The sequence below is a fragment of the Pezoporus wallicus genome, unplaced genomic scaffold (genome assembly GCF_028554395.1).
Source record: "Pezoporus wallicus isolate ANWC-B61680 ecotype Strahan unplaced genomic scaffold, APGP_CSIRO_Pwel_v1 contig_3591, whole genome shotgun sequence".
Taxonomy (NCBI): Eukaryota; Metazoa; Chordata; class Aves; order Psittaciformes; family Psittacidae; genus Pezoporus; species Pezoporus wallicus.
The window spans coordinates 102,424-117,972 of record NW_026635330.1 but is presented as its reverse complement, the minus strand read 5'-3'; the positions used below and the strand labels follow the sequence as shown (position 1 = coordinate 117,972).

Genomic DNA, 15,549 nt, shown 5'->3' with positions numbered 1-15,549 from the left:
CGAGCTCATTGTGTAATTACTGTGGCCCATTAACTCCATGTAGCATTAGTTGCATGATGTGTAGAGGATACCCTGCCTTTGAACATCCAGCACAGCACGGGCAACCGGAGTGCCAGGAGGAGCTCTTCTTCAGTGCCAATCACTTCTGAAGCAGCTCGAACCCCTTCATAGGCTGCCTGTATCTCTTTTTCAGTTGGGGTATAGCTGGCCTCAGATCCTCTGTATCCCTGAAAAAAGCCTACAGCACCCGGGACTCCTAGGCAGTCTCCAATCCAAGTACTAACTGAGCCCGACCCTGCTTAGCAAGTGCAAAGCAGCAGCACCAGCACCATGACCATGCTTATGGTGCGCATATACTGGTTGATCTGCACCACAATGTCCATGTCCCCACCTGGCTGGCGGCCACCCTTGCCATAATCCTCCTCTTCCTCCTCCTCATTGCATTCAGCCTGTATGTCCCCATCAAGGTTGAAGGGGGGCCAGTCGGGATGGGGTTCTGGGACCAGTTGTGTGTGACAGTCCATGAAGTCCCACAGGATGGATTTGGGATAACCCTGCTCCATCATTAGATGCTCGTCAAATTTCTAGTACTTTGTGCCTCTGTAGAAGTAGGTGGAGGCTGGTGTGTGTGTGTGTGTGAGATGGCGGTGAGGGGTAAGTGGGCAGGTTCAAGGGCACCCACAACCTGGGCACCCCTGCAGATGCCCACGACAGCAGGTTTTGCTCCAGGACCAGTGAAACCCTTCAGCAAGGGCTTCACCACTTATTCCCAGGCACCCTCCTAGTCTCCATCCCGTGTGGCCAGGCCACCAAAGGGGTGACCCCATCCCCTCTGGTCCCATCCCACCCTTAATCTCCTCTACTTACAGGTATCCAGGCTGAGGAAGGCGCCCTTGGGTGAGGGAGGTATGCCCACCCAGACAGAGATGGGCTTTGGGTACCCAGGGTCCATGGAATGGGTGTCCTCATTAAAGCACCAGTATCTGGGAAGGTTGGTGGTGAGCAGGGGAGGAGCACAGGGCTCTGCAACACCCACTGTGACCACCCCTGCCAGGGCCTGGAGCCAGCAGAGAAGGGAGAAGGACCCCACAGACACTGACCTATCCCCATGGAAGAAGAAGGTGTGGCCCGTGAGTTCCCACCAGACAGCTGTGTCGATGCTGTCATAGGGGATGCCCTGCCCATAGGTGACCAGGGGCTGTGGGTACCTGGGCTCCAGGTTGGCTTCTCAGAAGAGCCAGTACCAGTCACCTGGATGGGAAGGAGGTGAGAAGGGAGGAGTGAGGCAGCAATGCCCAGCAGGCGTACATGGAGATAGGGTTGGGGGTACGACGCCTCTGACCACCCTTTGGGATCAGGCAGCAGCTCTGGCTGAGGAGGTGGATCAGGATGGGGTGAAGTGAACCAGCTCTCAGCAGCTTGGGGATGAGGAGCCCCCCCTCCACCTCAGCCTTCCCACCTTGCTCCCCTGCTCACCTTTAAAGAGGACGAAGCTCCCATCGTGCCTCTCGTAGGTGGCATTGATATGGCCCCACCAGAAGTGCCCAATGGGCATGGGGTAGCTATCCAGCACCTGGTTGTGCTGGACCCTCCAGAACCACCAGCCCTGGTGGGAAACAAGGTATTGGCAGAGAATGGGAAGGACACAGAGCCCAGCCCCAGTGCCAGGCATCTTATCAGGGACTTTGTCCCACCCAGGGACCCACCACATCCCCAGGGAAGGGGCAGGAGGGAGTTTCATCAGGTACCTTGAACACGAACATCTTCCCACACAGCATTGCCAGGACACCACTGTGTCAAAGTTCCATTGCAGATGTTTGGGCCATACTGGTCGGGCTAGTCTAGGCTGCCAGGCTTGGGGGGTCAGTCTGGTTTACCTGGGGGGGTGGTTTAGGGGGGTCTCTGGTCTGCCAGGTCTCCGGGGTGTCACAGTGGACAAAGGCTTGGCGGGCTGAGGGTGTCCATCCACGGTACCTGGATTGGGTGGGTGAGAGAAGGGTTGGGGTGATGCAGACCATCAGCATCCTGCCTCAGTTTCTCCAGACACATGGCCAGCATCCCACCCTTGAACCGACCCCCACCCAGCTCCTCACCGTAGAGCTGCTGGATGCCCTTGAGGTCATCCTCAGGCAGCTGGAAGTTCTCCATATCCATACACTGGTAGAAGGAGGCTATGATCGCGCTGGGGTTGCTGGAGTGCTCCAAGACCAGCGAGTGTCCCAGCTCATGCACAGCCACCTAGAAAAGCTGGCTCCCTGCAGGGAAAGGCACCATCAGCAAGGTGGGGTGGAGGACACAACATCCTTGGTCCCAACACTCTGCAAAGAGGGTGCTCCAGTGGGAGGTGTTCTCCTGCCGCTCCTACCCACACCAGGGCATCCCCCTGCTCTCAAACCCAGGGACCACCAGGCTCCTCTGGTTGCCTTCACCACTTCCTTGGCCCTCAGCTCACCAGACATGTTCTCCAGCATCCAGGGCTCATCCAAGTCAAAATGCGTGTCCCGCCATGCCAGGGCCAGGAAAGTATGTGTGAGCCAAACTCCCCCCCCGATGCCATCAAAGGGGGAGCTGTCTCCATGGAAGCCAGAGGTGAAGAGCACCATGATGTTGGCCTCCTTCTTCTGCTTTTGCTGGAAGGGCACCTCCCGGAAAACCAGCGGCGTGGCTTGTTCCCACATGCGGAATGCTCGGTGGATGGCCTCGTATGAGTGGTACTGACCCAGCTTCTCCCTGTAGTTTTGGATGCTGGGGGTACAGAGCTTACTGTGGGATGGCCTGGGACAGTGCTCACTCCCCAAGGGGGTCCATGACATTCTATGGGCTGGGGGAGCGGGGAGCCCAGGCTGGAGACATTAGGTACCTGAAGGTGAAATGACTGGCTCCAGCAACGGCCCATCAATGTGTACCGCTTCTGCTGCATGTTGGACTTCACCTGTGCCCCAAACTGGTCTGGGACCCTGCAGTGGGGACGTTTTACCCACCTGCCAGGAGGGCATTGAGCCAGGGTGAGCCTATGGCAGCCACAGATGGCAAGGGGGGGTCCTGGCTGCAGGGGTCAGCCCCCAAAAGGGGAGATGCAGTTCCCATGAGAGATAGCACCCACATTTACAGAGGCAGGCAGAGCTCCAGGAAAGAGTCAAGGAGCCCAGGAGTGGAGCTGCCTGCTGACAGAGCAGGAGGACATGAAGAAACTCATGCCTTGGTCTCCTCATCCAGGACACTAGTGACAGCAATGCTGTAGAACTTCTGCATCTTGGTGAGGGCCACGGAGGTCTGAGCCAATGTCCTGGGTTCAGCAGTAGCAGTCATTTTTCTCCTTCTTAGTAGCTGGTGCAGTGCTGTGTTGACTTTCAGCCTGTGAACAGTGCTGATAACAGCAATGTTTTTAGTTGGTGCCCAGTAATGTTTACTCTGACCAAGGACTTTGTGAGTCTCATGCTCTGCCAGGGAGGAGGAGAAGCCAGGAGGAAGCAGAGACAGGATACCTGACCCAAACTAACCAAAGAGGTATTCCATACTACAGCACGTCACGCCCAGTATATAAACTGGGGGCAGTTACCTGGAAGGGCTAGATCACTGCCAGGGTCGGGCTGGGTATTGGTTGGTGGGTGGTGAGCAGTTGTATTCTTTCCCCTTGTTATTTCCCTTATTATTATTCTTGGTGGTAGCAGTAGTGGTTTTGTGTTATACCTTAGTTACTGGACTGCTCTTATCTCAACCTGTGGGAGTTGAAATGAGAAAGAATGAATTCTTTCCATTCTTCTCCCCATCCCTCCGGGAGCGGAGGGAGGAAAGGGGGGGAGTGAGAGAGCAGCTGCGTAGTTCTGGGTTGCCGGCTGGGTTTAAAGCACAACAGCTGAGCACATGGTGGACAGGTACTTGTAGAGCCACAGCCATGCCTGCACCAGGGAGTGAGTGTGAGTGTGACAGGGGGACCTAGGGACACACAACTCCTCCAGACCCTGGAAGGACAGGACCTGACTCATTCCCTCCCAGTGCTATCCTCCAGTCATGGAACATCCACGCCCTGGCAGGCAGCACAGGCAAGCCAGAGCACACAGGCAACAGTTGGGAAGCAGGGAAGAGCTCCAACCCTATCCCGTATCATAGTGGGGGGCATCCTCTGGTCTTGGGGGCAGCTTTAGGCAGAAGGTAGCTGGCAGGGGCCAGATCTCCCCCAGTCAACCCAGGACCCCCCTTTGCTATATAGTGAAGAAGCAGCCCACCAAAACAAGTCCTGGGCTGATGGCATGCACCATCTTAAACCAAAGCTCTTCTTTTAGACCCAGCCTGGAGCATTGAGACACAAGGGGTTCCCAACCCCTCCCCTCCAAATTTCATCTTCTGCTGTTTGGCAAAAGGATCAGATACTGAAATTTCTCTACAAAGGCAGCAGCAGTGGGAGAGGGACACAGAATATGACCCAGGAACTTGTCCAAGCTGGCTTACAGTAGGGAGATGCTCAGCCAAGAGAGTCCAGTTCCATGTCTTTGCCTCTACAGCACATACAGCAGTGCAGGTGAAACCTGCTACAAACACACATTTCTTAGCCAGGAACTCAGACTTGGAAGTAGCCTGACTGGAGGCCGCAAACAGCCCAGAGATGCTGAGCAGGCAAGAGGAGCACAGGAACTGCTTGAGAACCTGCAGGGCTCTGAGCTGTGCTGCAGAGCAGTCCTTGGTTGAACATCAGGCTCTTCAAGGCTCCGACATACACAGCCCCACTGGCCCTTACCTCAAGGGGAAGGAGAAGTACTTGTTCCCTGACTTGCGGTGGATTTGCTCCCACTGGACACGCAGCAGGGGTGTTGAGTCCTCAAACTTCTCCACAGTGTCCTGAAAAACAGATGCAGGAGTCAGTACTAGGAGGGTGGATCTGCCAGGACAGTCAGCAGCTCCCTCCCTGAACCAAGTCAGAGACGAGGCCATTTGTGGCCTGAAGCCTCCAACTTCCCTCTGGAAGGTAATTTAACTCATACTGCCTCCAAGAGCTTCTCTTCCAACCCAGTGAAGTTTGTCTTGCTCAGTGAATTCCTCTGCCCTTGGCTGGACACCAGCTCTACTCTTCCCCTGCTCCCCACGCTGCACAGGGCTGTACCTGGAGCTCCCACAAGCACTACCTTTCCAGTCTGTCCGACAGGTCCTCCACACACCAGGCCAAGCTGATGTGGAACGACAGGTCCTGAAAGCAAAACAGGGACTGGATCATAGGGGTGAAGGAGGATCTGCTCAATGCACAGAGCCATGGTGGGAGATCTGGTGTGATGTTGCCCTGCCTGGCATCACACAGGCAGAAGGATCCCGAAGCTGGGAGTCCCCTCTGCCAGATCAACAGTTGCAGAGCTGATGTGGGCAGTGCCAGAGGTGAGATGAGTCCTGGACTCTCCCAGCCCAGCCTTTCTGGACACCAGTGGACAAGGCTGCCTGGTTCCCAGCCTCCCCACAGTCAGCAACTGCACAGAGAACCTCCCATGGCCAGTCCTGCAGTGGGTAGGTGGGTCACTTCCAAATAACACACAAGAGCTCCCTGCTCAGCTCTGGAAATAGAGAAATCAGAGTCTGGCCCTTCAAATTCCACAACCTGTCCCCAAAACTAGTACCAAGCAAAAAGGCTGGACTGATGCCCCAGGAAAGTGCTCAAGAAAGAGACACAAGCCCTCAGTCCCACAGTGCTCACCCCAAGCCTGTTCTATCCTAGTGTCCTGGGTTCAGCAGTAGCAGTCTTGTTTCTCCTCCTTGGTAGCTGGTGCAGTGCAGTGTTTTGACTTTCGGCTCGAGAACAGAGCTGATAGAGATGTTTTGGTTTGGCCAAGGACTTTGTGAGCCTCATGCTCTGCCAGGGAGGAGGGGAAGCCAGGAGGAAGCAGAGACAGGACACCTGACCCAAACTGACCAAAGAGGTATTCCATACCACAGCACGTCATGCCCAGGATGGAACTGGGAGTTAGCCGGAAGGGCTGGGAGACTGCAGGGTTGGAGGAGGTATCGGTCGGAGCTTGGTCGGGCTGGGGGGGAGGCGAGTTATCGGTCGGCTGGTGGTGAGGTGTTGTATTCCCTTGTTATTTCCTTTATCATTATTATCATTGGTGGTAGCAGTAGTGATTTGTGTTATACCTTAGTTACTAAACTGTTCTTATCTCAACCCGTGGGAGTTGCATTCTTTTCGATTCTCCTCTCCGTCCCTCCGGGAGCAGGGGGAGGGCAAGAAAGGGGGGGAAGTGAGCGAACGAATTACCTGACTGGGTTTAAACCACTACAGTTCTTTTTGGCGCCCAACGTGGGGCACGAAGGGTTGAGATAACGACAGATTTGACTGGATTAATAGTCATTCGTCACAATGCTGATTTATTGGGTATCAGAGTTGTTCTTCTTGATCTCACAGCTTCAGAATGTTGTAACTTACATAGAGCCGGTATTTGCTGTGATAGTGTTTATCAAGTGTGGGGCCTGGGCTAAGGTTCTTGTCTCACTGTGCTTTATGGCAATGGCTTGTAATACGGGTGGCCTCCAGCAGCAGGGCGGGACGGACGTGGCCGTGGACTTGTACCTGGCCGTCCGGCTGCTCTTCACCGTCCTGGCCCTCGCCCTACTCTCCATCTTCGTGAGGCTGCGGGGAACTGAGGGGGAGCGGTCCCGGGAGCCGGCGGCTGCTGAAGCGGCCCGGGAGAGCGGCCCCGGGGACCAAGCGGCGGCGGGAGCGGGGCCGGAGGCTGGCAGGGGACGGCTGCCGGTGGAGGAGCCCGGGGCGGTCGAGGAGCAGAAGGAAGCGGCTGCCGAGCAGCGGGAGAAGGCGGCGGAGGAGGCGAGCCCCGAGGAAGAGCCGAGCCCCGCGGAGGAGACGAGCCCCGCGGAGGAGCCCAGCCCTGCGACGGCCGAGAGCATCCCCCGGAAGCCACCCGCCGAGCCCCAGGAGGACGCAGGAGACCACGCAGCACTTCCCAGCAAGGCAGAGGAGGAAGAGCTGGACTCAGGAAAAGAGAAGCCGGTGGTGGGAGAGCCGGCAAGCACAGCAGCTACACCAGCCCCAGTGACAAGTACAGCAGCATCAACTGAGAGTTCTGAAGGTTTTAAATGGCCTTTGGGTGTCCTTGGGACCTGCCTGCTGATTGTGATGGGGATCAGCATGTTGGCACACACACAGGCTGTGTTCTACCCACAACCATTTTGTCTGATCTCAAAAGTTAAGCAGAGTCAGGTTTGGGTCTTGTCTGGGATTAGACGACAATATAGGGGGACCAAGAGATTTTCCCCAAGGCTGGACAGTCATGAGTCGCAGGGTGTGTGGGACAGTATGGGCAAGTATCTAGTCCACTGGGCCCCTCCAGTGCTTTGGAAGCGTCAGAGATGGAAGGCAGCTGTATGAAGTCCCCAGCAACAAGCTGCAGAAACTGCTTAAGGGGACAATGAATTATTTTAAGCCTGGTGGGCCCATGGCACTTCAGGCCATCAGAGCAGAGATGCAACACAGAGATGGACTCATGATCGAGGGGTGGACTTAACAATGGACACTATTGCCCAGGTTATTCACGAGTGTGAACACTGCACACAGTCTCTCCTGCTCTGGAAGACTGTTACAAGAGATGGAGCCTGACATGGACCAGATGGACGCAGCAGCTTTATAGGGACTGGTCCATGCACTAAGATAAGAGTGCACCGAGATAAGAGTGATGGTATATTGAAAATGTGGGATCTGAGCATGACGTGAATGGTATGGAATAAGGGGTGGATAATGTCCTGGGTTCAGCAGTAGCAGTCATGTTTCTCCTCCTTGGTAGCTGGTGCAGTGCAGTGTTTTGACTTTCGGCTCGGGAACAGAGCTGATAGAGATGTTTTGGTTTGGCCAAGGACTTTGTGAGCCTCATGCTCTGCCAGGGAGGAGGGGAAGCCAGGAGGAAGCAGAGACAGGACACCTGACCCAAACTGACCAAAGAGGTATTCCATACCACAGCACGTCATGCCCAGGATGGAACTGGGAGTTAGCCGGAAGGGCTGGGAGACTGCAGGGTTGGAGGAGGTATCGGTCGGAGCTTGGTCGGGCTGGGGGGGGCGAGTTATCGGTCGGCTGGTGGTGAGGTGTTGTATTCCCTTGTTATTGCAGCCCAGAGAAGACCACTTCAGAGCTTAACCTTCCTGTGCCTCTTGATTTGAGGTGAATATTTCAAGGACCTCTCACAGGGAACAAGCTGGCACATCCAGACTGGCAGGGAAGTATTGGGAGATGCCTCACCTTATTGAATGTGGGAAAGTCAACACCGTGGGCGGGTGTGGGAGCAGGCTGCCCCACTGCTCACTCACCTGGTCTTGTTCTGGTTGGTGTAAACCTTCACTTGGCTCCCGCCGCCCAGGGCCCGTACCGTCGCACTCGCCTGGCCTGGAGAGGCCCCTGCGCGCCGCCGCCCCGGTGCTCCTCTTCCTCCTCCTCCGAGCTGCTGTATCCCACCAGCGCTGCCCTCATGGCCCCGCCGGGCCCTTCCAAGTCGCTGCTGCCAGAGCACCCCGTCAGATGCCATCGGGGGTGCTGTTGTCGGCGCAGCTCAGCAGGGGGCAGCCTCCGTGGCTCGTCCCACCTCCTCCGCCGCAGCTGGTTCGGCCGGCTTCGATCGTTCTCTTCCTCTGCAGCCGCTGCCGTTTCCGGTACCGGTGCATCCTTTCCTTTCCTCTGTCCTGGCTCCCGCCGCCACGAGGCTAGGGTGGAGAGCGGGCTGACAGGGGCCTTCCACCCGCCGCAGGTTGGGGGCCCGACTGCTGCCGTCACCGCCTTTTGTGTGGGCCTCGCTGGTGCAGGCAGGGATACCCCCACCCAGCCCAGCGCGGGATTTCTCACAGCGCGGCGGCGGGCAGGCCGCAGGGCACCGTCAGTGCACCGGCCAGCGGGGCCGCCGGAGCCGTCCCATGGGGAGAGGCGAACGGCGGGACGGGCCTGGCCGCGGACTGTGGCGGCGGCCGCTGTCCTTCGAGCTCCCCGGCGACCCCCGGGCCCGCCGCGCCGTTCCCTGAGCGGCTTCAGCCTTGGCCCGGCGGTGGGAGGCGGGAGAGGGCCTCACCATGCCGGAGCAGGCCGTGCTGCGGGCTGCTGTTCCAGTTTGAAAGTACCTCTGAGTTCTTGTCTGCTTTCCTGGAATGGCTGTCGTTTCCCACCTCCCACGGAGGAATGAATTAGGCTCGGAGCTGGCGCCTGCTCAGGTACCCGTGCAGAGCCCTCGGTAAGCCAAGGTTGGTATTCCGCGTTCTCCCCCTCCTCCATGGGTTTGGGGTGCTGTGCTGACATGCTCCTGCCATAGTTAATGCTGCCTGAGGGGAAAGGCGGCACCCGGGCTGAAGTTATGTATCCATCCCATCGAGCTCGGTGCTAGGGATTGTCGCTGCCAGTCCTCCCTCTGTGTCCACAGGGAAGGTGAGCTGTGTAGGAGAAAGAGGAGATCTTGCCTTCTGACAAGGCTGTGATGGGACCTTTGGCATTTTGTTGCCCCAGATTTGCTGGTGGTCAAAATAATTCAGTGTCCCCACAGGCAGAAGCTGCCCAAATTGTGGGGAACGATCTGGCCTCAGCTGACAGCTGGGGGAGGTGGGAAGTGGGTTTCTCTAGTGCTTGTTATCACTTGATTTTGAACACAACAAACACCTTCTTGGAAGACCAAGGTTTTACTTCCCCTGGGTGGGGGTAGGTGGGTTGACCCATTCCTGTCTGTGCTCTGATGGGGGTTAGGGGTTTATGGCCCAGGCTGTTTCTCACCAAGGCCTGGACCCTTTCTCTATCTTGAGGTGTGTTGGCTCTGCTGCTCACTGGTGGGTTTTACTCTTCTAAAGTTTATGCCAGGTTTTCCTGGACATCTCTAGGAAGACTAGAACTTTTTAGTGAGCTATGATATTCTGCAGTAAGGCTAGGCAGCAGCTCTGGTGTAGGTTGTTCAGTTCCAGTGTACTTCTGTTACATGGTTTGGTAGGAGGTTTAGCCAAGCTATTTCTTTAACACTTCTTTTATCTTCACAGCAGGTTCTGTGCATAATACCTGTGGGTTCTGTGTTTTGTTTGTGGATAGGATAATATCCTATCCACAAGGATATTATCCTATCCACAAGGTGAAGGCAAGCCTTCACTCTGGTTCTTCCTAGTCTGTAAGTGTTGCTGAGAGAGAGAGGAAATCTCTTACATACATCTCTTGTGTATGTGTCTAATACCCAAGCTGCAGGAGGAGCACAACTGCTTCACAGGGGTGTTTCAGCTGAGGTGGGATCAGTTTGGGATATGCCTCAATGTCTGTAAAATCTAATCCAGTAGCTTCTTCATTGCACAGCATTTGGTGTACCTCAGCTTGTGCAGAGACTGGTGTTCTCAGCCCATGCCCCCAGCAGGGCTGGGCAATGCATCAACTGACAGCAGCTGTAGCGGCTTTGCTGTCTGGAACCTGGGCAGTTGTGCTGCCTCTTCTGAGAGCACATGGTTCAAACACATGCCTGACTGTGTGTGGGCAGAACCTGACCCTCCCCAGGTCCAGTCATCCTTCCTCCAGCAGCAAGGGAGGGGGGATGGGGCTCTGGTTCTGGTCAGCAACTCCAAACTTGCCTCCTGGCAGCTTTGCAGAGACGCAGGAGAGTTTTCAAAGTGAGCTGTGGGGGGAGGTTGACTGGAGAGTTGCCCATCTTTCCTCCGAGACCTGACACGAGCTGTCCTCTTCCTTGCAGAGAGAGCTGTACCCTGGGCTGCTTCCCTTGCCCTTTCCAAGTGTGAGCACATCACAGCCAGCATGGAGAAGGACCTCTTCTTGTCTTCAAGGCACTCGTTTCTGCCTCCTGTTCTTTTGATGAAAAAAGAAAAAGCCAAACCAAATTAGTCCACAAAGAACTTGTGCTGATCCAAGGAGGAGGCTCTGGAGTCTTAGTCACGTCTTTGCTTCTCAGGATCCTGGCTGTGGTCTGGATTTTCTGTCCTTGACTTCAGCAGATCAGCTACAGGGAATCAGGATCTTGGATACTTTCAATTTTTGTTTTTACTTGAACCCTTTCCACCAAGAAACTGAAGCTGTTGCTGCTAAAATCCCGTGGTTTTCCCCAAGCATGTCAGAAAGCTGGCAGCAGCAACAGCAGCAACCACCACAGCCACCACAGCAGCACCACACTGGGGCAGCCGCCCTCCCAGAGCAATCCATCCCATCCAGCACTGCTGACAACCCCTTGGGCTGTTCTGTCTACGGCATCCTGCTCCAGCCAGACCCTGGTCTGCAGCACCAGCAGCACACCTCCCTCCAGGCTGGCGAGCTATCCCACAAATGTGGAGTGTGTGGCCATGACCTTGCTCACCTCTCCAACCCCCATGAACACCAGTGCTTGCCAGGCCATGACCGTTCTTTCCAGTGTACTCAGTGCCTGAAGATCTTCCACCAGGCCACTGACCTTCTTGAACACCAGTGCATCCAGGTGGAGCAGAAGCCCTTTGTGTGCGGTGTCTGCAAAATGGGCTTCTCCCTCCTGACCTCACTGGCGCAGCACCACAATGTCCACAACAGCAATGCCATGAAGTGCTCTATCTGTGAGAAAACCTACAAGCCCCCTGAGGCAGAGCATTCACAGCCTCTCGATGCCTCAGAGAAACCCTACAGCTGCTCCATCTGTCAGAAAACTTTCAAGCACCTCTCGGAGCTGTCTCGGCATGAGCGCATCCACACGGGCGAGAAACCCTACAAGTGCACGTTGTGCAACAAGAGCTTCAGCCAGTCGTCCCACCTGGTGCACCACAAGCGAACGCACAGCTCAGAGCGGCCCTACAAGTGCACGGTGTGCGAGAAAACCTTCAAGCACCGCTCTCATCTGGTGCGCCACATGTATGCACACTCTGGGGAGCACCTTTTCAAGTGCAACATCTGCGAGCTGCACTTCAAGGAGTCATCGGAGCTGTTGCAGCACCCCTGCATGCCCAGCGGGGAGCGGCCCTTCCGCTGCGGTGAGTGCCAGAAGGCTTTCAGGCGTCCGTCTGATCTGCGGCAGCATGAGCGCACACACAGTGAGGAGCGGCCCTTCAAGTGTGACCTGTGCCAGATGAGCTTCAAGCAGCAGTACACACTGATGCGCCACCGCCGCACACACAAGGCTGAGGAGCCCTTCAAGTGCAACCTGTGTGAGAAGGGCTTTGTGCAGCCCTCGCACTTGGTGTACCACCAGCACATGCATGGTATAGAAAACCTCTTCAAGTGCAACATGTGCCAGAAGGGCTTCAGCCAGTCCTTGGAGCTGCTGCGGCACAAGTGCATGCAGAACGCAGAGCGTCCCTTCAAGTGCGGCATATGCAACAAGTCCTACAAGCGGGCCTCGGCGCTGCAGAAACACCAGCAGGCCCACTGCTCCGAGAAGCCCCTCAAGTGTGCACTCTGTGAGAGACGTTTCTTCTCCTCATCAGAGTTCGTGCAGCACCACTGTGATCCGGCCCGTGAGAAGCCCCTCCAGTGCCCTGACTGTGACAAGCGGTTCAGGTACGCCTCGGACCTACAGCGCCACCAGCGCGTGCACACCGGTGAGAAGCCCTACAAGTGCCCCTCCTGCGAGAAGGCCTTCAAGCAGCGTGAGCATCTCAACAAGCACCACAGCGTGCATGCTCGGGAGCAGCAGTACAAGTGCATGTGGTGTGGGGAGCGGTTCCTGGACTTGGGCGTGCTGCAGGAGCACAGCATCCAGCACACAGCTGAGGGTGCCTACCAGGCGGCTGCCTGCTTGTCATGAACCTTCTGCCCCTTGGCAGCTTGCATGTGATGTTCTGGAGCCTTCCCTTCCCTCTCCTAAGTTGTAGACAGAGTTTGGGGGATATGGAGGGCACGCAGGCAGGTAAACTTTCTTCTGGCTTCTGTGGTTGCTATACCACTTGTATTGCAGGGACAATGGATGATGTGAAAAGCTCGAAGGGGTGGAGAGGAAAGGAGGGAGAGGCGGGGAGAGGAAACGATGCCTGTAGTTGCTGGTGTCCCCTGGACTGTAGTTCATGCTGTACCTGCAGTTCCAGTGCTGGAAGCTCAGCTGTGGGCACCAGCCTTTCGCATGCGGCCTTTATTCCCTGCCCTGCCTGATGGGGTTGGGGCAGAGGACTGGGTGACTCCTTCTCAGAGGGCTTGGGAGCAAAGCAGAGAGAGACAGCCCTCCCTTCTCCTGGGCTGCATTTCTCAGCAAGGAAGTAGCAGGATTATGCTGCTGGGATCTCCCACCTTTCTTGGTCCAAGCTCAGCTGCAAGGACCACTTCAGTTCATTAGTGTTTTCACTGCCCTGAACTCACCTGCTCTCCCTCTTTCTAGAGTGTAGAAACAGAAAGGGAAAAGCCATGGGGGCGGCACAGCTCCGAAAAGCACTTTGGCATTGCTGCTTTTGCAGTTGCTGGCTGTTACACCCTGGTCCTGAGTGAGCCTGCTCATCCTTGCCAGCAGCACAGGGAATAGTAGCAAGCACTGTGCTGCTACCAGAGAATGTGGCAAGGAGGGTCTCCATGCACTGCTCTTGACCGAGAGCTTGCTTCCTGAATGACCCAGCTCTCCTGCCAATACTTCCCCCCCAGCCCCTGGGCCCCTTTGCACTGCTTGGGCCATTAGCATCACTCCAGAGGCATCAGGCAAAGGGCCCTCCCAGCAGTTTGAACACTGAAGGGTGATAACACTACTAATAACCTGCAACTGAGAGGTGTTACCCTTGCCAACAGGAACCCACACTGCCACGTGCCAGGGGCTTGGTGGCTGATTTGCTGGGGAGAACCAGAGCGAGCCAGGAGCATCCATCCTGGCCTACAGGCTGGATCCGCAGGGAGGGGAAGGTCAGCAGTGAGTAAAGGAGGAGTGCATTTTTTCCCCCTCTTGCGGGAGTCCTGTTTTACCCCTTTACTCTTTCTTTACCTCTTCTGTATTTTTCAGGTTTTGCACAGTTCTTGTAAACATCACTTACAAATAAATTTCCCCTAGCAAGGTCAGTGTAGCCTCAGGTGTTTTCCTCTGTAGGAATTTGCTGGCTTCTCATGACAGAGACCTGTTACATGCCAGTTAGATGCCTTGGAGGTTGAAGGTGTGCTCACTAGGTTGCCCATCAGCCTTTCCCTCTCTGTCTTTGGAGATATTAAGATGTTAAACATCCATCTGTGGAGATACTCAGGCCCTTGCTGGATGTGGTCCTGGACAACCTTCTGTAGCTGACCTTGTGCGAGCAGGTTGGACAAGATGATTCCCAGAGGTCCCTGCCTGCCTCAGCTCTTCTGTGCTGTTGGCTGGCCCTTGTGTGAGGTAAGAGTGATGTGATAAGCTGCAATTAGTGAGCAGCAGCCAGTAAGTTGCCCATGTGCTGCACAGGTGATAAGGACAAGGTTAATAAATGTTGTACACAGCAAGTATAGGCAGATGAACCTTGTAGAGGGCTGGGCAGTGTCTGCTTTGCTAAAAGGTGGAGTAGGGTTTTTGTTTTGAGAATGGTGAGGGGGGACAGAGACAGTTCAGTGACAGGTCTGACCCTGGGGCTCAGTCCTCTTCATCTGCAGCTTTAAGTAGGTTAAAGCAGACCTAGCTCTCTGCTGCCCAAGGAAGAGGGACCGATGGTTATCTTCATGCTGGCTCAAATATGTAGAACGTCCTACTGAGTTTTGCTTGGTTTTATTTCCTTTTTTATTTTGTTTTGCTTTTTTTTTAAGCAGTTTGTTAATATTAATTAAAAATACTGTATAGTTTAACTTGATGTCATACTGGATCTTTTAAACAAACAAAAGTGATAACTTGGATTTTTAAAGAGCTCTTTGGTTTTAAGTAGCTGGTTTTTGCTGTTTAATATGTATCAAGTTCAGTGTATGCTTTACTGCCAGCTGGGGAGTGTGGCACCCACCTGAGCCCTCGCTCTGCTCCTGCCTGAGCTCCACATAGCTGCCACTGGTCCCAGAGAGCCAGGGGTTCAGCAGCAGCCAGGATCAGTGCCCAGAGCTGAGAGCTTGCAGGGAAGCTCATCTTTAGTAGGAGCAGGATGTGGAATGGAGGCTGCTGGAGCCTCCAGGGGCTTTTGTGGCTCTATTTCTTTCTGGGGCAGCTGCTGGCTAGAGGAGGGGGTTGGAGGAATTGTTGGCATGGCCCCTGGGTGGCTGTGCCCTTCTCTCTTCCTTCTCCAGAGGCCTGAGTGGCTGGACAGCCTTGGGTGCTTGGGGCAGTGTGCTCCAGTCACAGCTCTGCACCATGTGCTGGCCATGAAGCTGTTGGATCCCATCCCCTTGGTACCCTCTGGGCACAGGGACTGGTGGGGAGCTTTTGTTTCCCTCAAGCTGCACAGCTGGGAAAGCCATTGTTGCCCCAGCAAAGAGCTCCAGCTGTGCTTAGGATGTGGAAGCAGCCAAGCAGCACCCTGGGCAGGTAGAGCATCATCTGGTCTGCGTGGTCAGGGCCCCATGCCTGGGAGAGAGGGGATGCTATGGGGAACTTGGTGGGGACAAGTTCAGGTCATCAACCAGTGCCTGTGAATTGGTGCCTCCAGGTTCAAAAACATCTTGGTGCAATATTAGAGCATCATTAAGTAGGACTGGCTGTGGTGACTTGGTCACTTCTTGTTTGCTGC

At 55.4% G+C, this 15,549-nt stretch overlaps 1 protein-coding gene and 1 pseudogene across 2 annotated transcripts; one reads left to right on the top strand and one right to left on the bottom strand.

Annotated features, from left to right (window-relative positions):
• Positions 1-299: 299 nt before the first annotated feature.
• On the bottom strand, positions 300-5,246 carry LOC130604384 (matrix metalloproteinase-15-like; annotated as a pseudogene).
• Positions 5,247-8,657: 3,411 nt separating this feature from the next.
• LOC130604402 (zinc finger protein 319-like) lies at positions 8,658-12,729 on the top strand. 2 transcript variants are annotated; one of them, XM_057418917.1, is made up of 2 exons: positions 8,658-9,203; positions 10,683-12,729. In XM_057418917.1, exon 2 carries the CDS (start codon positions 11,055-11,057, stop codon positions 12,708-12,710), a length of 1,656 nt encoding a protein of 551 aa, XP_057274900.1. In that variant the 5' UTR covers positions 8,658-9,203; positions 10,683-11,054; the 3' UTR covers positions 12,711-12,729. The 2 variants fall into 2 exon arrangements, with proteins under 2 accessions (XP_057274900.1, XP_057274892.1); XM_057418909.1 differs by having other exon boundaries at positions 8,658-9,213.
• The last annotated feature ends 2,820 nt before the right edge of the window (positions 12,730-15,549 follow it).

What these genes read in the sequence shown, in the direction of transcription:
- LOC130604402 (XM_057418917.1), top strand. Translation starts at nt 11,055, where the DNA reads ATGTCAGAAAGCTGGCAGCAGCAACAGCAGCAACCACCACAGCCACCA.